At 41.7% G+C, this 24755-nt stretch overlaps 1 protein-coding gene across 1 annotated transcript in view; it reads left to right on the top strand.

The window, feature by feature from the left end:
* The first annotated feature begins 8315 nt into the window (after nt 1-8315).
* Nucleotides 8316-24755, top strand: part of THBS2 (thrombospondin 2) — a 31318-nt gene continuing 14878 nt past the window's right edge. Inside the window, exons 1-12 of the mRNA XM_086626026.1 lie at nt 8316-8385; nt 9316-9872; nt 11418-11502; nt 15947-16143; nt 16951-17091; nt 17329-17425; nt 18613-18783; nt 19483-19659; nt 20991-21164; nt 21589-21716; nt 21824-21976; nt 23039-23257. Coding sequence (XP_086482152.1) covers nt 8316-8385; nt 9316-9872; nt 11418-11502; nt 15947-16143; nt 16951-17091; nt 17329-17425; nt 18613-18783; nt 19483-19659; nt 20991-21164; nt 21589-21716; nt 21824-21976; nt 23039-23257 — 2169 coding nt within the window. The remainder of the gene's footprint in view (nt 8386-9315; nt 9873-11417; nt 11503-15946; nt 16144-16950; nt 17092-17328; nt 17426-18612; nt 18784-19482; nt 19660-20990; nt 21165-21588; nt 21717-21823; nt 21977-23038; nt 23258-24755) is intronic.

The following is a 24755-nucleotide window of genomic DNA, read 5'->3' as shown; positions in this document are numbered from 1 at the left end:
ACTCACGGCGAAAGCGTGAATCCTACCCGCTGGGAGGCAAATCCTTACTCCATCGGATTTGCCCCAAGTGCGGGCTTTACCAGTCCTGGACTTTTAAGGAGCTGTAGCCACTCGCTCTGGCGTGGGTCATCATACAGACTTTAAATGCGCTCCGGCGTGGGTTGTCATATCGACCTTAAATGCGTCTCAGTACAGACTTAGATGCGTAAATGCGCCTCGACCTGTGCCCATGATTCACAATAGTCTCAGGCTCAGGCATCTCCTTTAACAAAACACCTCCACACCTCCCCATCGGCGGGGGTCATCCCACGGACTCTAGATGCGTACCGTACTCAGGCTCTGGCATCTCTTCTCGACGTGGATCCTCCATGGGCTGCGAGTGGGTCTCTGCTTGCTCCACCGAGGACTGGTTACAAGGGGCTGCTCGCAAGGAGGACTCAGCCGCGGCACACGCTGTTCCGTCCCATCTTCACTGACCTCTTATCTGTGTGGCCGTTTCTCTTAGATTTCAGTCCTTTCTGGGTGAACTCGGCCCAGTGGGCACCCCGGGAGTGGGGCTCTCCCTGAGTTCCCCAAGCGGCTCCGCCACCGCCATCCTCGACGGGGCGGGCATCGGCCCGGCCTGGGCCGCTGGCCCGGCCGGGCGCCAGAAGAGGGGAAAGTGGCCCCCTCCCTTCTCCTTGCTCCTGGGCAAAGACACACCTTTCCAGTTCCTTTGTCCGACGTAAATAGGGCAATTCGCAGAGGCGCTGGCTGGCTCAAGCCCCGAGGGGGAAGGGAGTCCGGTCTGATGGGCAGCTTCTGCCACCCGGACCTCCCCCCCACTTCAAACCATGACAAATGCTCAGACTCACTGCTTTGTATACTACCTGCCACATTTCTCTCATATAAAAAAAAAAAAGTAAAAAATGACACTTCAGGGAAACCCTCTAATCCATGTATTGAATATCCAAAGGCATTCCTCTATCTTTTATGTCCAGTCAAACTGAAACTGACATCCCTCCACACTTCAAACCATAACAGCAGTGCAGGCAATCTTTTTCAGAACAGCCAGTTAACAGATACATGTCAGAAGAAACGACCAGCCTACACGGGGATGGCTATTAGCAATTCTGTTGCTGCCCCTCATCCCCCCTCCAAACGCACCCTCCTCCCCTCCAGCCCCGTACGGAAGGCAGGAGCCACACACGCACAGGGACAGCAGGTTCCCAAGTGAACCCAAACCATTCTATGATTCTATGATTCTGTGATTGTATGATAATTAATTGAACAACACATCCAGCACTATGTTAGGATTATGAAAAAGCGTGTAAACCTTGAACATCCATACACAGGCAAATACCAAGTAGAACAGGGAAGACATTTTTATCACTCATTTGACTGGAAAGCTATATCAGTTTATGGTGTTCATATTCCAAAAAGTTTAGAGAGCAAATCAGATCTCAGTAATGCACAAAGGATTTGAAGTAAATACTGAAACAAAGAATAAGTGAAGAAAGGGAGAAAAAATGGATAAAGTGCTGACTGGAGAGCTCAAATGGTGCTATTTGACTTCTCTGACCATTCACAGCTAAGCAAGATGATTTCGATTTTAAATATTCAACAACAATGCAAGTAATGGCTATATGAGCACACCCAAGTAATTCATGTGCTAGGGAAAGCTGTGGTCTGTGTGTTGATGTTCTTATGAGGGGAAAAAGAGGCAAAACACGTATTAGAGTAAAAAAAAAAAAGAGAATTATTTGTTCAGCTTTAATCATCATAATCATTATCAGGCTGCAGCTGAATGACACTCCTTCTCCGAGTTAGAGACTCACAGCCAGCTGTAGTAGTTTCATGAATTGCTTTCTTTCATCTCTACACTTCATCCTGTGGGACCCATGACTCCATCTGTGGGAGTTTTGAACATATGGAGAGATATCAACCCCCTAGACTGTTCTCTGCAGTCTTTCAAAATTTTTCCAATCAATTTCAATTCTTTGAGTATAGGGGTTTTTTTTTGCTGTATTGGGGCTTTCATCCATTCAGCTTCTCTTCCCAGTTGTGCCTCTTGATCTCTTCAGATTCTGTGAATCCGTGTTTCAAGGACACAGTGTATCTGGTGAGACCATACTTTGCTGTCAGCCTGCCACTCTGCCATACCTATAGAAAAACAGAGGGCAAGGGGAAGAGTGTAGATGTTCAGGCCCTTGCCGGGAGGAGGACAAAAGCACGGCAGAGGCAGCACCCTCAGGCATGGGGCTGCACGTCTGCCCAGGAGAGGGGTTCTCGTTCTGCGCTTACACCTGAAGTCCCCTCAGGATGGGTCCCTCCACCAGCCAATGTTCGCAGCACTGAGAATAATCCTCATTTCATGGGGCAGTTGAGTGGGTAAGGCAAGGACCCAGCACGATTCTGGTGAAACACAAACATGGGTCTCATCGCAATAAAAAATTCTTTTTAGATCGAGATCATTCAAACATTTGCTATAACTTGTTAAGCCCTCTGTAAGCCTTTGGTATTTTATTTCACCCAAATAAGTAAAAAGAAGCTAGGCTCAAAGGTAGAGTTTGGCTCTATCTCCTACTGAAATGAATGACATTTGTTTCCCTGACCAGCTTCTATAATCCAGCTGCACCACTAAAGTTATCATTTTAGTTTTATTCACTTGCTCTTCAGCTAAAACTAGTATCAACTTCAGTATGTTTTACTTCTAAATAAGGATGGAATTCAAACCATCTAAAAGTTTTGAGATTTTGTGCTTTGAACATATGTAAACACAACAGATCAAATTCCATTTGATGTACAGAAAGCACAGTACTGCAAATAAAATAAATATTATAATATAAGGATAGTCTTAGCTGTTTAAAAGTCAGTGCCGTAGTGACGTATTTTTTTCCTGTTATAAGTGAAAATATCAATACCTTTGTTATAGAATGTGAAACTATGTAACAAAGTTGTAATAAAATCAGGTCTTTGGGTAATAAATCTGTTCTGAATCTACTAAAAGGGTTTTTTTGGAACCCAGAGCAACAACGTGGGATTTACTGAGCATTTTCAGTGCTCATTTGCATTGCACTTGGTACGGGAATGTTCCTTTTTGGAGGCTAAAATTATTTGGCAGCCCTCACATGTTCAGCAGCTCACATGTGGAGAAAGAATACAAAAATTCTGTAAAGTGGTTAAGGACACATGTAACTGTAGATGGAAATTTGTTTTGTCATATGTACTGGAAGGACAGGGAAAAAACAGTTTCCAGATTAAAGTTTCCGATCGTGAGTTAGAAGTCTTGGGCTCGCTTATAGTGCTTTCTGTAAGTTATTGTGTGACACCAGTTAAATCATGCAGGAATTAATTCGGCAAAACACTTAAACTCGTGCTTAGCTTTAAACTCAAAACTCTCCTGCCGACACCACTGAACAAGCCTTTATGTATAAGCACTTTGCTGAGTAAAGACAAGGTTTGTAAACAGGTAGTAAGCAGCAAGATTTCCCTCTTTGATGAGATTGTTGTAAAAGCACACCAGCTGGTACTTGTACAGTCCATGGCCGTTTGTCCTGACGGAATGTGTTAGCATTTGTATCTGGATACATTTTATACCTGGAAATTATTTAAGGAAAGTTGGAAATAAAACACTTTTCCCTCTTAATCAAAGAATGGAAAACTAAGTATCCGATTATGATGCCCATTTTTTCTGACTATGCACCATAACTTAAACTAAAGCACACATAAAGCTTTGTCAAAAATAACTTTCTCCCTCATCATAGAGGAATTCACTGTCCCTTGTGTAATTTATTCCAGTATGCAAAATCTGCATTTAGCTGGAGTACTTACAACATGTTGTTGAGGAACCACCCAGGTCTCTCCCTACTGCTACAAGCTCGTTCAAAAAACTGAATGGTTGAGTCACGTGCTAATCTGAAGTCATCTGTTTCAGTCTTGGAACCCAGATATAGTGAATTTTGAAAATCAAACCCCACCGCAGGAAGAAAAAACTGAAAAATTCTTTGTGCCTGTGGGATAGCATTTCAGAAAGAATCTTTATCAGCATCAGGTGAGCATCCAGGACTGCAGGATAAGTCCTGAAGGACTCATCATCATATTTGTGCAATTAGATCAATTTCAATTAGTGGGGATGCTTTGTGTGAAAAGAAAAAAAAAAAGTCGATCAGGTTTCATGCAGCAAAACTAATTGAATTTGTCTTCTGGAATCATGCCACAATAGCACCAATTTTATCAGAAAAGCAAAATATTCTAGTATGTATAATGTATTTCACTTCTTTAGTGAGATTTCTTCTAACGTAGGAGAGTTCAAGCCTTGCCCCACGCTAAGCTAAATCAGAATGTCAGTGACAAACGCCTAGGCAAAACCAAGGAATATTTGGTGGAGATCCATCAAATCAAAGTTATTTCTGGGATAGGGCAAAACAGAATCCTGCCATTCCCCAGGGATTTTCAGTAAGCCATGTTATGCTGCATGATGCCCACATGATCCAAAATGGAAGTCCCCTAGGGCTGGTGCAGAAGAGAAAAAAAGCTAAAACCCACACAGTAGACTGAAAAAGGCAAAGGGAGATGCATAAAGAAAGGAGAAGTTAAGGACCTGTGCTCATGCCTGATGTGCCAATCTCAAGCTAAATGCAATGAAAGGTAAACCACCACAGAAAACCATTAGTATGAGAACTAGTTACCTCACTAGTGTTTCTACACGTTAAAAAATCTGACCTTGTTATTGCTCCAATTACCATTACTCACTGTCACCTTGTACTAAAAAAGCAGGTAGATTGAGAAATGTGAAGGTAATTCCAATGTTTGTGTGTGTAAATTGGCTAGCTGGGGAAAGCAGAGCGTGCATTCGTTCTTGTGAGTCCTTCCATCACGGATCTGGGAATGAAGAGGGTGTTTACATCTTCCGAGGTGGCCAGGGGAAAGTGAGCAGTATTTTCAGTTGTGGAAAGAACAGAACTGAATCTGTATTCTCAAAGGTCATCATCCTATATATATAATCACTCAGCTTGAAACAATATGGTATCAATCCTTCACTACTGCAACACCCACAGAGATGGAAAGATGAGTTTTGTTATGAGGTAGCTGGTTAAAAGCAATCAAGATAAAATTTGTCTCTTTACTTTGCACTATTTTTACTGACTTAAAAATCTCCACTGTTAAAAGTGCTTGTGTATGAATGTACCAACAGTAAACCGCACTATCTCAAAGATACCTCCTAGGTCTCTTAAACACTTTGCTGCCCTCCCTTCTCCAACTGCAAACCCAGAGCAGCTTCCTGATGAGAGTTGTGCCAGTGCCGTTCAAAATCTTGTGGAAAACACACCATACAGCTACACATATAGATACAAAGACTACGTCTTAATATAGTGGGGAGAATGAGTAAACTCAGTAGAATTTGAGGTTTTGTGAACTTCATTAGCTATTTTTTTAAATTCTTGAGGTTTCGCAAAACTGAAAACCAAATGTCTTAGGAAGACAAAAAAGCCCTCTCCCTCCTAGCTTGGCTCAGTCCCCTGGACCCTGTGAGAAAGGGGAAGGCTCCTTGGCTCCCGTTATCCTGCAAGGCCAAGGCCAGCCAAGTTGGAAGGAGATTCCATGGCAAAAGGAAAGGCAGCAATGCTTACGTTGGCGTTTTCTGCCCTAGTGACAGATTGAGTCTTTTGAAGTCTTTCGAGTTCAGAAACATCAACACCTTTCTCTACTGGAATTTCAAATGGTGATGAGCAAAGTTGATGACTTCCTATGCTGTTTCTTCTTTATGTTTTATTACTTTTTTTAAACATTTGCGGTGTTTATCCACCTATAGATTTGGCAGGGCTCCATTTCTTGGATTCTGAAGGCAACTCAGCCAAATCCAAGCCTCTTCGCATCAGGATCCTTCCACAGATGTTCTGCAACCCCAGTTTAGGCCTCAGCAGTGGGGACCCTGGTCTTCTCGTTTGACTTCTGAAATGTTTCCGTGCATGAAGGCAGTTTCTGCGGACTCACCGAAGGGTTTCGTTGTCCTGCTCTGCATGGAGCATGGTGCTTGCAGCCATACTGGCTGCTCCTCAACAGGGTGACCTAATAGCCCAAGAGTTGGAACTGGAGTTCTTGCTCGTGGAGATAAATTTCCAGTCCTCCCGAAAAGACTGGGAGCAGAGTAAGAGTGAGATTTCTTGTGTGCCGCTTTCACTAGCCCGAGGCAAGGTTTCCTCCATGAGAAGGAGCATTGCTAAGCCAGCCCACTGAGCCTGCCTTGAGATCAAAGGGGATGGAGCTTCCTACGGAGGAAAGAGGGACCAGAGTGACGGGGCTCACTTGAGAAGCTGCTCCAGTGAGCACTTTACAGACGGAGGGGAGGGAAGGTAACTGGGGCAAGGCTCGCTTTTGCGCTGCCGCGCAATTTAAAAATACAAAGCATAAAAATGAAGGGATTCACTCCTCGGGAAGGCTGAGTTTTGCAGCCGTGGCGGCGGGAGCACCGAGGAAACTCTCAGCCGCCGAGGTTTCACGAAGCCACCGGCCGGACCGGGCCGGGCCCGCCGGGCCAGGGACGCGCTCCCCGCCTGCCGTCCGCGGGAATCGGGCTCGGGAGGCCCCGGCCGAGGGTCCCGGCCGCGCTCGCGCCACCGCTGCCGGGTCCTGGCGCCTCCTCCCGGGGACTCTGCCGCGCCGCGACGGCCGCGCTCCCCGCGAACCCGCGAAACCGCGGACCAGCACGACGGCGCGCTCGGCCGCCGCTCTCCGCCCCTCCGCGCCGCTCCGCTCCCCGAGGGAGGCCCCGGCCGCCTCCCGCACCGCCCCTGCACCGCCCGCGGAGGGCGGTCGGTCGGGCGGTCGCGGGGCGGTGCAGGGGAGGGCCCGGGCCCGGGATGGCCTCGCAGGTAGGCGAGCGCCGGCCGCCGAGTGGGGAGGGGGCGGCGGGGGGGGTTATGTCACCGCCGCGGAGGGGCGAGCCGGGGGCGCGCCCCGGCGCCGCTGATTGACAGCGGGGCCCGGCCCGCAGCACATAAAGGCGGCGGCGCGGGGCGCGGGGCCGCGGAGGGACTTGCGACGGCGGTAGCGCACCGCGCTCCACTCCCCACCGGCGTCGCCCCGGCAGCAGGCAGAGCCTCAGCGCACCGTCGGCTCCCCCATGCCAGGTGAGGCGCGGGGCGGGAAGGCGCCGCGTCCCGCCGTGAAGCTCTCTCCGAGGGGCGGCTGCTGCCCGGTGAGGCCGGGGCAGGCGGCTGGGGCCGCTGCGGAGCTCGCCGTGGGCGCCCCGCGCTGCCGTCCCCCGCGGGTACTCGGGGTGAGCCGTGGAGGGACCTGCCCGGGGAAGGCTGGCCGGAGGCGGTGTGCGGCAGCTGCCCGCTGCGCCGGGCGCTGCCCGCAGCCGTGCCCGCAGCCGTGCCAGCTGTGCCAGCGGGGGCCGTGCCGGAGCCGTCCGGGCAGGGTCCCGCGGGGAAGGCGCTGGATTTGAAAGGCGAAAGAGGCTTCCTGGCGATTGCCGGTCACTGGCTGTAGTGGGGGTACCTGGGGGTGGCAGATAATAAGGTTTCCCTGTAGGAAAAAAAGAAAATGTAGACAGTAAAAGGTGGCATCGCTCCACAAAAATGCGTGGAGTTAGCAGTGCTGACGTGATGGGGCTCTATCCAGGGAAATGAACGTCTACACATTCCAGTGAGTGCCGTCTGCTCCGTTCATTGTGAGTGGAAACACATATGGAGATGCAATTATGTGGCTTATAACTGCACAGTGCTTCAGGGCAAAAATTGCATCACATTAAAAGTCACTTTATCCAGCTATGGTTGGGTACAGAGGATTGTAAGAATAGGTAAATGATATATATATACAGGAAAGAGAGAAGAGTTTGTATGATGGAACTGAAAAAGGTGCTGAAAAGTACCCCTAGTACTCATAACCAGCATCTAGTGAGATCCTGTTATCCTACAAGGAATTTCAGCTGGACGTTGTGCTGCAAAGCAAAGATGCAGCTGCTAATATGCTGCACCTCGTGTAGTGTCATGTGGTCCCAATGCTAGCTGCTGAAGTATCGGGGAGAAAATAATAGTATATATTTTCTGTATGCCTTTTCTTTTTTCTTTTTTTTTTTTTTTATTTTTAAGGACATTTACATAAAAAGGAGCTTTATTGTCCAGAGTTCCTCTTCCCTTCACTTGATGTCATGTTTTACTTTCACATCAAGAATAATCTCAGACAAGATAGAAATTCTGATTTTGTATGTATAGTTGCTTATAATGAGAGTTCTGTTTATGGCATTTTGTGAAGTAAATGAAAATATTTGTAGCTGATAAATATTATTTCCCTAATACTTACAACTTTTTGGTTTATTCATAGGAGTTATGCTGCAGAGGAGTGGGCTATTGTGGATTGCTGTCTTGATAACCCTGTGGATTTCCTCAAATGCTCAGGGTAAGTTCACACACTTCTTAACTATATATAGAGTAACTCTGAAAGCTAAAAGTTGGCGTGAAACATTGGCTTACCTGAGCTACAGTGGGCAAAGTAATCATATATGATTTTTTTAGAAGAACCTGGAATAGTGGTTTGCTGGGAGTATTTTTGGTGGATACATCTTACTACTGCTAAAGGAAGATTCCCCAATAAATATACAAAAATTGCTTTCTTTAGAAATTGTTGATCAAAATATATGTAAACTTAGAAATAATTGCTATTATACTTTCCTCTGCAGTAGAAATGTCCAGTGAAAGTAACAAACAGAATCACTGAGTGGAGTGAACGTTTTAAAAAGATAGAGGCAGAGAAGTAGACTCCTACAGACCAAATATAAGTGGAATGTAAATTGGCACAGTGCCAGACCCTCATTTACATCTGAGTTCTTGGTCTGACTCTTTAAAAAGCAAATCTGTTGCTTCCTGTTGTCGTGTGGCCACATGGCTTCTCATAATTTGATTTTTATTGGCTGAGAAATTGGCTCAACTTCCTTATCCATTGATATATATTAAAAATATTTAATGAATACATTGTTACATGCATCCATACGTAGGCATATACATGACATACAGCACGTATATATATGCAAGTGTATATTATATAGTGCTATAAAATATATAGCCATATGTTTAGCTATATAATCAAACACATTTATACCTACACACATAGACGGAGGGAGTTGTCATGTAAATGGAAATGACAGGTGGAAAATAGTATTCACTTGCCTGCTAGTAGGAACAGTTCTGTTTGTGGAAGTAGGAAAGAACTGGGTTTACTCTGCTGATCCTTACATCTGTCATATCATTGTAGTTACTAAGTATAGTGTGCAGAGTTGTTTCTTGTAAGACTTTTTGTAGACACATTGTCATACACTGTTAACTTTTTCAGATGGTGACAAGGAAGAGGAGACTGCCTTTGATTTACTTCAAATCAGTAACATAAACCGAAAGACAGTTGGAGCAAAAGTGTTTCGGGGTCCAGACCCCACTATCCCAGCATATCGTTTCATTCGGTTTGACCATATACCTCCATGTAAACCAGAGAAATTAAAAAAGATTGTCAAACTCATACGGCAGAATGAGGGCTTTATCCTTTCGGCCACCCTGAGACAGGACAGGCAATCTAGAGGCACTATCCTTGCTTTAGAGGGTCCTGGCATCAGTGAGAGGCAGTTTGAGATCATTTCCAATGGCCGGGCCAACACCCTGGACCTTATCTATTGGGTGGATGGCTTCCAGAATGTGATTTCCCTGGAAGACGTGGACCTCGCCGACTCACAGTGGAAGAACCTCACCGTGCAAATAACAGGGGAGAACTATAACCTCTATGTTGGCTGTGACCTTATTGACAGCTTCATCCTGGAGGAGCCTTTCTATGAGCAGCTGAAAGCAGAGAACAGCAGAATGTATGTGGCAAAAGGGTCCATTCGGGAGAATCATTTCAGGGTAGGTAACCTGGAGGAGCTTGGGTCACTGATGAGGTAAGAAAGTAACTGCAAGTAGTTTGAGAAGATGCAATAGGTGAAATTTTGTTCTCCCAACATCTCTTGGATTTGATGAGGTCACAGGTGTTCCCAAGCAGAATTTCTCCAGAGTGTGTTTTTATTCATTGCTGGATCTGTGTTGTGGGAAATTTGGGTTCCTGAAAGCAAATGACTGGTAAACCAAAGTCTAGGTCCAGGAAAAGTGCACAAAACCAGTTTATGGGCTTTCCTATGCATCCTCACACTTTCTTTTCCAGAAGTAAGACTTCTAAACGTATCGCGTTTAGGTGATGATTTGTAGTATTCTTTGGAAATTTCTTTAATAAGTATGTTTCCATTGAAATATATCTATTCAGGTCATAAGAGCCTGTCTTATAGAACAACTTTGTTCTATTTTATTTGAAAGAGGAAGGAGAAAAAAAGTATTTTTAATGCACCTGAAGCATGTGGTGTTGGTCCATTCCCTAACAGAATATCTTGGTTTGCCATTCTGAATAACCTGTAGTTTTAATTTAAAGAAAAAAAAAATTAGAACAAAATGTTTCGATCAGTCCTGTAAATGAGATCTTTTTGTTTTGGTTTGTTTTGTTTGTGGTTTTTTTTTTTCTTTCTATGGAAAACATTTATTGTTTCTCTTTTGTTTTAAAATTAAACAGTTACAAACTTCCTGGTTTTCCTGTGAATGAAAATTACCTCCTGCCCCATATAATGACGTGATCTGGCCAAGTGCTTCTTTTCGCTCACAGCTGAAATCAAACTTGAGCTCATGGCTTCAAAAATTTGAAAAGCCCTTTCCTTCTCATGCTGTTGTGCCATCTAGTTGTCAGCGAGAGCGTGACGCCCTGGAGTATGGTTCCATGGGGTCACCAGTTTTGGCAGGGAATCCAGAAGTTCTTGCCCACAGCCTCTGCATTCCTGCCTCTATGACTAAGTTTCTCCATCAGTTGTGCTCATAGAACTGGTTCTGGAGCTGTACTGTTAAGTGGATCACTGAAATAATCTGGTTTTAAAGTAATTTTTTTCTTCCTTGAACTTTTTTAAAGTGAAACAGATACTATATAACAGGTTATATAGTGTTGTCTCAGGGTAGTGTCAGCACAATTGAGGAGGCACCAAAGTATGGTGCATAGGAATGGCTGGCTAAGGATGGAAGTGCAATGAGACAGGAACTTCAAAAGTTGGCTTTGACCTCACAACAATTTTCCTGTAGAACTACAATATAAAATGCGTGCTATGACGATGGAGATTTGAGTTCATAGCTGATTAATAACTTTTATTATGACTTATTTCAGAACATACCTAATTTTGTTGCTTATAGTATTAAAATTGTACGTAACAAAACTATAAACATTTTTTCAGTGTTTGTCACTTTAATGCTTTGTAGATTGTTTTTTATGTATTTACTTATGGCTGAATCCAGTCAGTAGCATGGGTTTGAGAAAGATCAGTTATTAGTTACTCCCAAATTAATCTAACTGTTTTTTAATGTTTTTGATTATTATTACAGGGTCTTTTGCAAAATATTCATTTAATCTTTGATACTTCAATAGAGGATGTTCTGCGTAAAAAAGGATGCCAGAGAAGCCAGTCAAGTAAGGCTTTTTTACCTCATTAATACCATTCAGTTGACTCTGAAAATGAAAAATATCAATGGTGACATATTATCCTAAAACCATGCAACAGATCCCTTTGAAATGAAAAAGAAAATGGGTTACTTTTTGGTGGTAATAGGAACGTATTTTTTAGCTATCTCGAGATACCATTTCTACTCTCTAGCCTACTATTTTAGTTCTTATTGCTTAGGCTTATAACTCTAAACCTCTGTGTTTAAGTTGGGAGAAAATCTGTCAAGCAGAAATTAATAGAAATAGAAGGAAAAATGCATATGTATGAAAATATCTGCATTATTCCATGAGATGTCTGTGATTCTTTGAGCACAAGACTGGTAATGTTGCTTCTGCATTCTGCTCCTTATTCTCCATGGGCCCATGGACAAGTCTGCAAGTCTTAAAGACACTGAATTCCTCAGCAATAAGTTTGTTGACTGAAAGAGGTTTTGGGTTTGAATCCCATAGCATTGTTAATCACTACAAGCTAAAGAAAATAAGAAAAAACCCTAAGAGCTATGGAAGACACGTATGTGACAGGCTGACACGTGTTCTTGTTAGTCCAGTTCATGCTGGCCTCACCAGGAGGGGAGCACTCTGTGTGTGGGAATATATGGGATTCATCATGAAAGAATTATGAAAATTTGTCAAGTATGCACTGAGGTTTTGTACTCGAGCTCACGGGAGGTGCTGGCTATTTTGCTTTCCAATGTTTGTAACTGGCAAGAGCTCAGTCAAGAATCAGAGACAACTGAGTCCATCAGAGGAATGTGGTGGGTGCACAAGGCGGTCAGGACTTCAGGGTTTTATTTGAAACTCCTGCCGTCTGAAATATCATTATTGCTGTCACTTTGCTAAAACATAAGACACAGAGCAAATCAACTAAGCAGACTCTAATCAACTTTTTTCCTTGTTTATGCAACAACCCAGAAATTAAGCAGTAGCAGGTCATAACTTCTTCAAAGGGGGCCAAAGTCTTGAGATTTTTTAATGAAAAGCGTATAAGACATATAAATGCGTGTATATATATGTCTGTATCTATATAGACGTGTATATGTGTATATGCACAAATAATTCAACTCAGCTTTCTAGTCTGTTTTTAAATCTTGATAAAGGATATTGGTTCGTTATTTCATACGTTCCAGAGGTGTGCCCTGGTGCAGGACCTCAGACACAAGTGCGGTGAAGTGTTAGCAATGAGTTATATGGGCTAGAATGGAAGTGGCCTTGGATGGCACAGGCAAGAAGACATGCCCTCATTTGTTTATTGTCATCTCTCCCAGCCAAGCTGTTTTCTGTACGCAGAAACTACTGAGAAACTACTCAGAACTACTGGTTAATATTTCTCACCTTTGTTAGTGGAAGAAAATTCTTGAGGAGCAAAACTGTTGTGGGAAAATAGAGCATGTATTTAGATCTAACTGTAATCTGAATAAAAGAGAAGGATGGTTTCAGGAAGGATGCAGTTCAGCTATCCTGCTTCATTTACCAGTGGAAACAAATTTCTCAGAAGTTGAGATAGAACCTTGAGGGCATATTCAGCAGTCAGAGACAGTACAGTCTCAGTCAAGAGGATGGGATCCCTAGATGTAGATGGATTGAACCAGCAAAATCAACGAAAGGCAGTGTCTACAATTCTTTAATATTATTGGTTGATTACCACAGAGAGAAATAGTGTGACAAAATGTTCTGAAATATCACCAAGTAGAAATGGGTTGTTACTCTATTTCTGCTATGGAGAGGAAGCCAATGGGAGTCTAAAGGGATAATTGAGTTCTGCATGCTGATACATACCTTAGCAGGAGTTCCTACACCCTTCAGCTGTTGCAGCGATAACCAACAAGATGATATTTTCTTAATGTAGTTTTATCACACCTGTCAACTACCAAATTTTCAGGTCTGATAAATTGTACAGATTTGTATTTTTTTGTTTTATCCTTCCCGGGAAGTATTTAACAAATAGCTCAATTTACAATATTTTTACTTTTACTTTGCAACACCAAGAGGACACCACAAGATGGAAATTACTTGTGCAACACAAAAGGGCTAATAGCACACTGTGGCTTGAGGCCATCAAAATTACTTGAGAGGCTTGTTATGTGCATGACTGATTTTCTGGCATTGCCTGTCCAGCCTAATTAACACAGTTGAAAAGCCATGGGTGATATGTTACTGACCACAAGGTACATAGTTTCCCACTTTGATGGCCTGCTCGTTGAGCTGAGGTACAGTCGTGTGAGTGTGAGTGTCCCACATGGCAGATGTTACCAGTGAAGTGCTCTCAGCTCTGAGGACACAAAAAGCCTGCTGTTTTTTCAGAGACAGGACTGTGTTTTCCTACTGTAGCTGTAATCCTATTAGGAGAGTGTGAGATATGGTGAAATAGTAGCTTGAGATTGCAGTTGGGTTGAGGGTAGGAAAGTATCTCTGTAGTGTGGTGGCTGCCAATACTTTAGGCAGGACTTAGACATAACGCTGGGAAGGAGAGATGGCAAACCCACACCTAAACAGGCACATCAATAAAATCCCTTCTTCAGCTAGATCAACAGAATGACGTTTACATATGTGAAAGGATGCACATTCTGCTCTTCTGGTTTCTCATTTTAAAGATAATCATGTCGTCCTTAGGAAATTAGCAGGAAGCCAGCAACAGAGAACTGATTTTCCAGTGATCCTCAGGCATCTTCTTTCAGTTGCTGCCAAGTATCAGTAGGAAGTGTGGATTTAGTTCTTCTAACATAGTTTTGGTTTATGTTTCCTGCTGAGGTTGCAGCTTTATTAATGTCCTCAGAATGTTCCGGTCAAGGCACACTCCATGTTGGCTTGAAAAATATGAAATTAATGACCTGAGAAGTGCTGTAGGGGAATCTGAGAATCCTAGTGTTTCCATGCGGTAGGAAAATTACATTCTTTCCAGGCAATCAAAAAGCAGCTGAAGTAAACAGTTATGACACAGAGAGTTCTGATCTGCTATGTTGTATATCGATGTTCTCCCATCCTATAAGTGAAGCTGGACAATTACTTCAACTCTGGAATACTGCAAACAATTTTTTCTAGTCCTTGACTAGCGGCAGATACTTCATAGGTAATTTAAAAGCACATCAAGCCAATCATTTTAAGTAACTATTGAGAAGTAACTATTTAATGTCATCTTATGGGTTGGTTCTTCGTTCTTTTATTTTTAGCCTTCTAAATGAATGAAGAATACTTTGCTCCCATTTTCATTGCTTGTGCATTTAAATATAGTGCTTTATATTGTATAGTCAAGCATCAAATAAAACCCTCAAAATTTTTGATGTGTTGCCACCTTCTGTGACTGTCAACACAGAATGATATTGGGTGTTTTGAAGCATATATTTTATGGCACACGTTCCTGTGCTGATTTCTTCTTTTTAAATTGCTATATCCTTTGCTTCTCCTTTCTGTTTGGTAACCTTGAGTTATTACAACATTACTAAATCTGGAAAACAAATATTTTTTGAGAGACAGGGAAATGTGGATTTCTCTACAGCTGATACCAAAATCGAGTGTACCATGGAGTTGTTAGAGAAAGCTTTCATGGAATCCATAAGATATTTAACTGGTGGAAATTTAAATATTTAACAGAATGCAGTCTTTTATTTAGTTATCTCTGTTCTTTTTTAATTAATGAATTACTACTGATACTTTCTGTTATATTCTTTTTCAAGAATTTGCTATAGACAAGGAAATCTTTTCAACTGGTATTAGTACATGTTCTGTTCTCCCTGTATATTGCACAGAAATTTCTGTTTTAATTATGATTTGCCTGATGGAGGAATGTTTGGAGTGACAAATCAAATATTCAGCCTGATCTTGGCTTGACCTCCATTTCACTTCAGAATTACACTTTCATTATAACAGTGCCTCTGAGTTTAACACTAGGCAGTGCAACATAATGCAGCTCAGAGTCTTGTGTAAATTGCATAATGGTCCAAATTTGATGCAAGTAACCACGAGATTTATGGGCAGAACAAGGACAATGACTTTCTACAAGGAAACTCTTTCTCCTGCCTTTTTCTCTGCATCGAGAAAATGTGATAGATCATGAAAAAATCTGAAACCTTTCATGGCTCTAAGGGGATAAAATGGATTTGCTTTTTTGATATTTTGTCCTTTTGTTACGCCTTCTTCAAAAATTAATGTGTTGCAGTGCCAACAATGTTTTAAAGTGAGGGTCATGTGAGACACAGCTTGGCTCTCAATTTTGAAAATGGAAGGCCTATAATTGGAACCAGCTGACATCTTTCTCCTCTCTTTTATTCATGGGTATAATCTAGCATGAAGCTGTGCCAAAATAGATGTGTTTAAACCCTACCCATGGGTGCCAATCTGTGATTTTAGCAGGAATCTGTAATCTGTGGAAGAGCTTTGTATATGCAGCTCTTCTTTTTCCTTCTATTGCTACCAGCTGAAGTGAACACCATCAATGAGAGCACGGAAATCCTTCACTTGAGCCCTGCTGTCACAACTGAGTACGTAGGTGAGAAACCAGAGAAGAAGGCTGAGTTCTGCGACCGCTCCTGTGAAGAGCTGGGGTCGATGTTCACGGAGCTCACCGGCTTGCGTATCGTGGTGAACAACTTAGCTGATAACCTCCAAAAAGTGGTAGGTACCTGAAAGTCTGAAGAACGGAGAGACGTCTGCTGCACAGTGCTCTTTCCTTCTTTGTTTTATACCAGAGGAAGTTAGTAGAGATTTCTGCCTGTACATGTGTATACCTGTTGGTATATCTAAATAATGTAGAGATGACCTACATTTTCAAAGTAACTAGTTGAGTAGTTTTTGAGTATTAAACTTTAATGAAGGTTTGGTTTTCGCAGACTAGGTTTAAAAGCACACACACACGCACGCACGCACGCATAGAGGAAATCAGTCCTCTTAAAGGTACTGCAGGTTTGGAAATCAAAGCTAACAAACATGACCTTGCCTGTATACTGTTGAAACATTGCCAAGCTTATACCATTTATGAATCCATTAGCAAGTGGCTACACAGGGTACCTAAACTATAAGTAAATGTGTGAGATTTTCATAGTTGAAGTAAGATGGTGACATGTTACTGAAGTCTGCCCCACTTCTTGTTCTGAATAAGTTAATCCTTTCTGAAGGAAGTTTATTACTGCGACATATGTCTCAGGGCTGCAATCTTCTCATCTAAAGATGAGTTGTATTGGAGGAAAGCAAAACTCCTAAGAACGGATTTCCCTTAATATTCTGTGATCGTGTTTGTACTACTAGCTGAAGAATTGCTGTGCAGTGTTGCAGTACCTGAAATCATCTTCTTTATGCATATAAATATGTAAAAAATACACTTTTTTAATGGAAGGATTAAATCCAGTTGTGTCTAAGTTTTGTCTTACTGAAAACGGTTTGCTTACAAAGTCCACATTTTTTTTCATTTGCTTTGTCTTCTAGTCTGAAGAGAACCAAATTATGTGGGAATTGATTGGACCTAACAAAACACTGAAGAACCACTCAGTTTGCTGGCAGGATGGCCGTGTCTTTGCAGATAATGAAAGCTGGATTGTAGATAGTTGCACCAAGTGCACTTGCCAAGTAAGGTTTTGGAAACATTCATTTTCTCTGCAAAAATGGATAGTGGGTTTACTCCAGGTCAGGTCACACATACTCAGAGCTTGGCCTAGACTTACTCATATTTATAAAAAGTAGTCCCCATGTCCATGATATTTAGAAGAAATCAAAGAATTTGCACACATAAGACTCTCCCCAGATGCCCACCTTTATTTGCCTCTGTATGTGAGCATGTCAGTAAGTTGATTTCTTTGCCTGTAGGATTCTAAAATTGTGTGCCATCAAATCACCTGCCCAGCAGTCTCCTGTGCCGATCCATCTTTTGTTGAAGGTGAATGCTGTCCAGTCTGCTCTCACTGTGAGTATTTAGCCAAAGAGAAGGATACTCTTTGGCAATATTTAAAATATCTACTAGTGTATTGGAGAGGTCAAAACAAGAGATTGAAGCAGGTGAGATCAAATAAAATACTTATATGTATACAATGATCGTATGAAGTAACTTGGCTGCTTGAAGGTACCTTCTGGAGGAATTGGTCTCTGTTGCATGATTATATTGGTTGCTTCTAAGTAAGCTGATAAATTCCCTACCTAAGTTGGACACTAAAAGGTAGTTGCATACTCCTCCCCAGTTGTGTTTTCCAAGGGTGGGCATTCTGATTTTTGTTGGTTTGCAATAGCACTGTGCACTATTGTTTCTCTTCCGTATTGCCTGGTTAAAACAGTCTAACATAGGTTAGGATGTTGTCCTGTCTGCTTGTGGAGTATGTTTAAGTTCCAGATCAAAAGTTTCATGTAGTTTGATGCAATATTTATTAAAAGAGCAAGTTATTCTTCCTCTCTGGTATTGTCATTTTGTTGTCTGTTTTCTTTCTTTCCTATCATATATCCTCTTTTGGTATACTGTGTTACTTACAGGAAACAGATTAGCAAGGTTCGTTTAAGACAGCGTTGCAGGCTGTGAACTAGAATTTAGAAAGGCAATAGATTTAATGATCTCTCTAATTAAGTGACATCAGTGTGGTTTCAATATATTTCACTCTGTAGACAGGTCTGTTACAAAAGAACGTGGTTGCTTAGACTTTCTGAATAAAAATGCGTTGTAAAAGGTTTTTTCCTATTCAGACATAGGACATGTTCTAACAATGTTCTTGATCATGTTCACCATTATGTTGTGTTCAGAGGTGGGGCCACATCTCATCATACTGACCTATGTTCTGAAGTCAAAGGCAGTTGGGACTTGAGCTTTTGGCTCAGTCCATTCTAGAGATAAGGTGTTCTTCTTCCTCCAAAGGTCAGTGCCTCGTGCAAACACACTGCACGCAAGGAAGTACCTGAAGATCTAGGATTCTTATCTGGACTAACCTCTCGTTACATGAAACCATAATTCTCTGACTTCAGTGTCAGCTTGGGAAAGCAAAAGTAGAAAAAGAGAGATCTAAAGGACAAAACATATGTTCTACAGAAAAAGAGAAGTGAAAATCTTCAGGATAGGATAATAGAGCGGCTTTCAATGCTAAGCACTTTTTTGTACCTTTTGCTCTGCAGCTGATGACAGTGAGGAAGGCTGGTCACCATGGTCAGACTGGACAAAGTGCTCAGTTACCTGTGGCTCTGGGACTCAGATGCGAGGAAGGTCGTGTGATGTCACCAGGAGTGCTTGTACAGGCCCGCACATCCAGACAAGAATGTGCAGCTTTAAGAAATGTGATCATCGCAGTAAGTAAAAAAATTTCTTTTTTTTTTTTTTTTTTTTATAGCTTCTTTGGACTTCTCTAAGCAAAACCAAGCTTAGTCTGGATTTGCTATGAATACTCACTAGTCAGAACAGTATGTATTTGAACACTCATATGTATAATTAAAATAGCTCTCATTAGATTCTTTGTCATCTGCCCCTTTTCAAATATTTGTCTTATTCCTGACAATTTAATAGATATGTGCATTCTGGGCTCAGCTCTGTTAAACAAAAAGATAGTGGGTGATCTTTTCTTTAATATTATGAGCTGGAATCTCTTGTTTGAAGTCAGTTTCGAGAAAAACTCAGTTCATAACCATGATACATGGGGCCACATTTTGATCTGCCATTCGTTCACTGTTAATGGCCCATTCTGTTAGCTTAGTAGTTTTTAGGAATACAGTAATCATAGAAGACTTTCATAAAATATTAAACTTCTTTTATATGTAAGGCACTTAGAAGGATCATACTCTGTCTCCAGAACTGTAGTTATTACTGTTGCAGGTAGCTGTACTTGAATGTCTGAGCTGACATGTGGAGCTTTGTAAGTGACAGTGGTAGGAAAGAGATGGGACATTCATCAGATGTGGTGAGAGGCTTATTAGAAGCTTAACCTCACAGGTGAGATTGTATTACTGCTGCAGGTGAGCTCTTTCCTTGAGTTTTACTCTTTTCTCTGGCAGTACGACAAGATGGTGGTTGGAGTCACTGGTCTCCCTGGTCTTCCTGTTCAGTTACCTGTGGAGTAGGAAACATCACCCGCATCCGCCTCTGCAATTCGCCTATCCCCCAGATGGGTGGGAAAAACTGTGTGGGAAATGGTCGTGAAACAGAGAAGTGTGAGAAGGTTCCATGTCCAGGTATGTCTGTGGTCCTGAATCGAAGGTAATGCAATAATATTCCAGCTGAGTTTCTTCTCTTTATTCAGATCTAAATTACAGTGAATTTCTGTGACAGAAAATATAATTTGCAGATTAAATTGTAGATTTAAACACACATGGGTGTTTATAAAATGAAGACAACAATGCAATTGAAGGTTTTATAAACTTCCTAATTTATGATTTGGCTTTAAACATTAAGAGTTTGAGAAATTTTCGTTTTATAACTTACTTATCTCTGCATATCAAAAAAAACCCACTTTCTATCTAAAAGGAAGCTGATACTTTACATATTAGAAGACATACAGTACTTCAATCACCAGGTTTCTTTGAAACTATGCATACATATTTTACACATATTCAACACATTTAATTCGTATTATAATTCTTTCTTCCTCATCTACCCTTTTTAACCTTTTCAGAGACCATTCATTCCACTCACTTTCATTTTCCTTTTGTATAATTTTTCCTCATTTTTTTCCTTTTGTATATCTTTCTTCATTCCCTTCTCTGTTCAGCCATTCCTTTCCACTTACAGGATATGAGCTTGAAACTGATGTAAAACTTCTAACCTAATGGTACTTAGATAGCTATACACACTTCATCTGTTTTTTGATCTACCTGTGCAATGCGAAGTTAGTAAAAAGGTTATTTATTTAAGGACATGCCCCATTGTCCTTAAGTTTTTTTGCAATTCCAAGAACAAACACAGAGCTTGATTCAAAGATTCTTGTACTTCAAGAATATTCAGAATCAATGACAACAATATCGGTAGAGTTGTACCAATATAAAACATGCAGAAGAATAATTGAAATAAGTTACTTGAGTCAAGCGATGCTATAAGATACACTGAGGAATGGGTTACCAAACAAGAATAATAGCTGCAACCTTACTGAGCATACTGTTGCCATGAAAAAAGGCAATAGAGCTCATATTTGGCTCAGCAGAGGTTTGTATCCTGTGGTCACATCCTGCTTTCTTTACGAAATGAAAGCTTAGTAGAGACCTTTGAAGGCACTGTACTTTTCTGATCAACTTAAACAGAAATACACCATGCCGGTGGACACGGCATGTTGTTTTGAATTATTGGCCAAAAAATGCCTATAAAACAGTTGGGTATTTTTTATTTGTTTGTTTGTTTCTGAAGTATTACTACCTCAGTGCTAGACTCTGCTAGCATCTTTCCTCCTATGTGCATATTGAGAAACTGTCTCCAGTCAGGGATCTGAAGAAAGGGTGGTTGTTCTGGACACCAAATGTTGTCCCCATTATATTGCCTGTAATGCTCTTCTCCACTTTTCTGCATATCCTAGTGAATGGCAAGTGGGGTCCTTGGTCTCCGTGGTCTGCCTGCACTGTTACCTGTGGAGGAGGAATTCGTGAGAGGTCTCGCCTCTGTAACAGTCCAGAGCCACAGTATGGAGGAAAGCCATGTGTGGGAGATACCAAGCAACATGATATGTGCAATAAGAAGGATTGCCCAATTGGTTGGTATTTAGTCATTCTTTATTCAGTCCGAATAGTTATTACTGTTATTTCTTTAATTGATAATTATGAATTGACACTGCAGAAATCTTCTAATTTCACTTTGTTTCAGGAAAGCACATTATTTTAAGTACTGTTTAGATCAGTAGGATTTTATATATGTTCTTAACATTGACTTATCCTGAACAAGGATGCATTTCTTAAACAGGGCTTCAATATGCTGTGATGTATTCAACTGGATGTAGCAATCTGTAATATTTTCATATTAAATAAATAGTATATTTAACAACCCTAATTCTAAGGGTTTTTAAGAGTCTGTTACATCAGATGTGATTTAAGCTAATGAACAGAGAATACTTGTTCAATGAAATGCTACATGGTTTTTATGCTCCTAACTTACTTTGCACTTTCTTGTGTCTCTGCCAGATGGGTGTTTGTCAAATCCTTGCTTTCCTGGAGCAGAATGCAACAGTTACCCAGATGGGTCTTGGTCATGTGGGCCATGCCCAGCAGGTTACCTTGGCAATGGTACCCTCTGTGAGGATCTTGATGAGGTATTGACTTTGTTTCCATTAACATCAGGAAATCACTGTGAAATTTTTGTTATTTGGGAATTACACAGCCGTCTAATTGGTTTCCTCTTTCTTTCTTTTCTCTGCAGTGTATAGCTGTGTCAGATGTTTGCTTTAAGGTGAATCAGGTCCATCGCTGTGTGAACACAAATCCGGGTTTCCACTGCTTGCCATGTCCTCCACGCTATAAAGGAAGTCAGCCTTATGGGGTAGGGCTGGAAGTTGCCAAGACAGAGAAGCAAGTAAGTGATGTCAAAGAGAACTTAATGGCTTTGAAACTGAGTAATTCTCACCTGAAAATGTCTGTGAATGAAAGCATGTGATAAACTTGGGTACCAAACAAAGATAACCTGAAGTAGGTAAGTGCTGTTCCAGAGTATTTTTGATTTGAGTGACAAAACACTGAATTTGAGGTTGTTTTTTTGAAGGCTTTGTTTTCTCTAGGCATCTGCACAGTTGCATCAAATGAAGGTAAAATGCTTGGAGCAAGCATTCCCCTGCTTTGCACTCTTTTCTCTCAGGTCTATATACCTGCTCTGGGGATTGGGAACTGAAGAAACAGGTTCATTCTCTCCATAAATATAATGCTGTTAATGTGGATGTCATCAGACGTATGTCTGAAATTCTCACTCCCTAAATTCCATTAGGCCAACACCTATCAGTGGTGAAGGACGGAAGGAAGTGGAAGTAATATTGAAGACTATGGTTTGATAGACAAGACAAAAACATAAAATGAATTTCACAGGATGCCTTCTTGTTGTTGCTGTTGAATCAGTCTGTGGTTTGTTCAACATGTGAAGTCTAAATGTAAAACATCTGTGTAAGATTCTCAGCTACCGTCAATGAAATTAAGCGAAATGATAAGAAAGAAGTAACAAAAAATTACTTGAGGATGATGTGAGAGTTCATTATGCTGTCTTTGATTTAGGAAAATAAGATATTCCTTGCATACCGACAGGCAGAACACTAAAGGAAAGAGGCGAGTAGAGTCTACCTTCTGTTGCAGTTAGTTTCTGGAGATTAGTGACGTCTGGAAGAAAGCAGATAGAGTTCTGAAAATGTTAATTGCTTTAATTGCTTTTTGAATAATATCCAATTTTCCTGTGGTTTATTTTACTTACTTTCATTGTGCACATTGTCTGGAGTTGTGAACTGACAGAGCAGTATGACTTAGTAACCACGATTAAAACAAAGTTCCTGTCTTTAGGCATCTAAATAACTGGCTCGACTTTGGCAAAGTTGAGGCACACGCAGCTGACTGTGAATATCATCGTGTTGCAGTGAGTACGCTCTGTCTGTTGCAGGTCTGTGAACCTGAGAATCCATGCAAGGACAAGACACACAGCTGCCATAAGTCTGCAGAGTGCATCTATCTGGGCCACTTCAGTGATCCTATGTACAAATGTGAATGTAGGACAGGTTATGCTGGTGATGGACGCATCTGTGGTGAGGATTCAGATTTGGATGGCTGGCCTAATAATAACTTAATCTGTGCTGCTAATGCAACATACCATTGCGTGAAGGTAAGTAAGAAAGGTTGATAAAAATGCCATGCCATAACCAAATTTTCTCTCTTTTTTTTTTATAAGTAGTTGTGAATAACACTTTTCAGCATCAAGCTGGTGGCTACTTTCGTTAAACTTTGACTGTTACAGCATGCTCATTTTCTGGAAGATGCTGTGAAATGTGTATTCCCTTAACACTAGATCCAGTAAGGGATTCTCAAAATGAAATCCAGAGTCCTCTGCTTTGGATTTCTTCCTGCTCAGAATACGGGCAAGGTTGGGATGCTTGTGAATAGATTTAGCACACCAAGCAATAGCTGCCTAAAGCATGGGTGTGGAGCACACAGCTAGTGATAACTAAACAGGAATCTCTGGGTGCAGGTGAGTGTGAAATCCTACCTGCAAAGCTTGTAACAAGACACTGACAGCCACGTAAAGTCTACAGTTCTAAATCCTTTCTTGAACTACCCCTTCCTTTTAAAGAGTTAAGCAGGTCACACTCTCTGGGAAAACTGGATTCAGAGTCTGAAATAATTTTTGGCAATAGGAACCTGAGAGGAATCAATGAGTCAGAGGAGTTCTTCTTATTGCAAAAAATCAGTGGGAGAGGATGGGAGATTCAGTCTCGCTTACTCTTCAGAGGTGTGGAGTCCCAGCTCTCACCCTCCCAAGGGGAATGACCTGCCTGCCAGCATTGGCTCTCAACCTGGTAGGGGACTGTTCTCCACCCTTGCTGCTGCAACTGTGCCGTTGTAGTGAAAAATGAAATATTACTTCAGTAAGGAGAAAATAAGCATCAGGGAGCCTAAAAATGGTGGTATGTAGGTTTATCAGTGGGTGCCCACCATGGCATGTTCCCTGGGACCTGGTTCTGTGCTTATCTGATGCATGCTATAATTCTTCCTTGGCTCCGTGGCCTGAGGTTCCTTCCAGTGGAAATTGCTCAAAAACAGTGACTGTGCTTGGATGTCTCATCCTGATGGAGTTACACTGCTGTGCAAAACCAGGCTGAAAGTTGTTCCGGGTCCACCAGTTTAACAATGGCTGAAATAGCTAAGAGGTGAAGGCAGTCCCTGACAGGTAATTCCCTGGATCCTAGTTCTGAGTGGTGACCTCACTGATGGTTGAATGATAGGCACAATGCAGAGAGCCATACACTGTTTGCAAGAGCAAAGTAAGCAACTGGGATGAAGTGAGCTTTATCTGAGCAGAAGACATAAGCAAGTGCTCAGTTTTAAACACTTACCCATGAGATCACTAACAACGCTGGATTACCTACTTGCTTTCACTAGGGCAAGTGCTCAAGTATTTTGCTGGGTCAGTTGTGGCTACAAGCTCAATGCTTTCTCTCCTGAGGTTTTTGTATTTTTACCCCAGATCTGAAATATTGTTAAAGTGATCTACCTCTAAACTGCCATGAGGTTCTAGCACAATAATTTCAGATTAAATAATGAGGAAAGAAATGCAAAAATGACCGAGTTCTAGACTGCTACAGTGGTTAAAAAACAAATATGAC

The sequence above is a fragment of the Tauraco erythrolophus genome, chromosome 2, assembly GCF_009769465.1.
Source record: "Tauraco erythrolophus isolate bTauEry1 chromosome 2, bTauEry1.pri, whole genome shotgun sequence".
Lineage (NCBI taxonomy): Eukaryota > Metazoa > Chordata > Aves > Musophagiformes > Musophagidae > Tauraco > Tauraco erythrolophus.
This window is presented reverse-complemented; position numbering and strand designations above follow the sequence as displayed.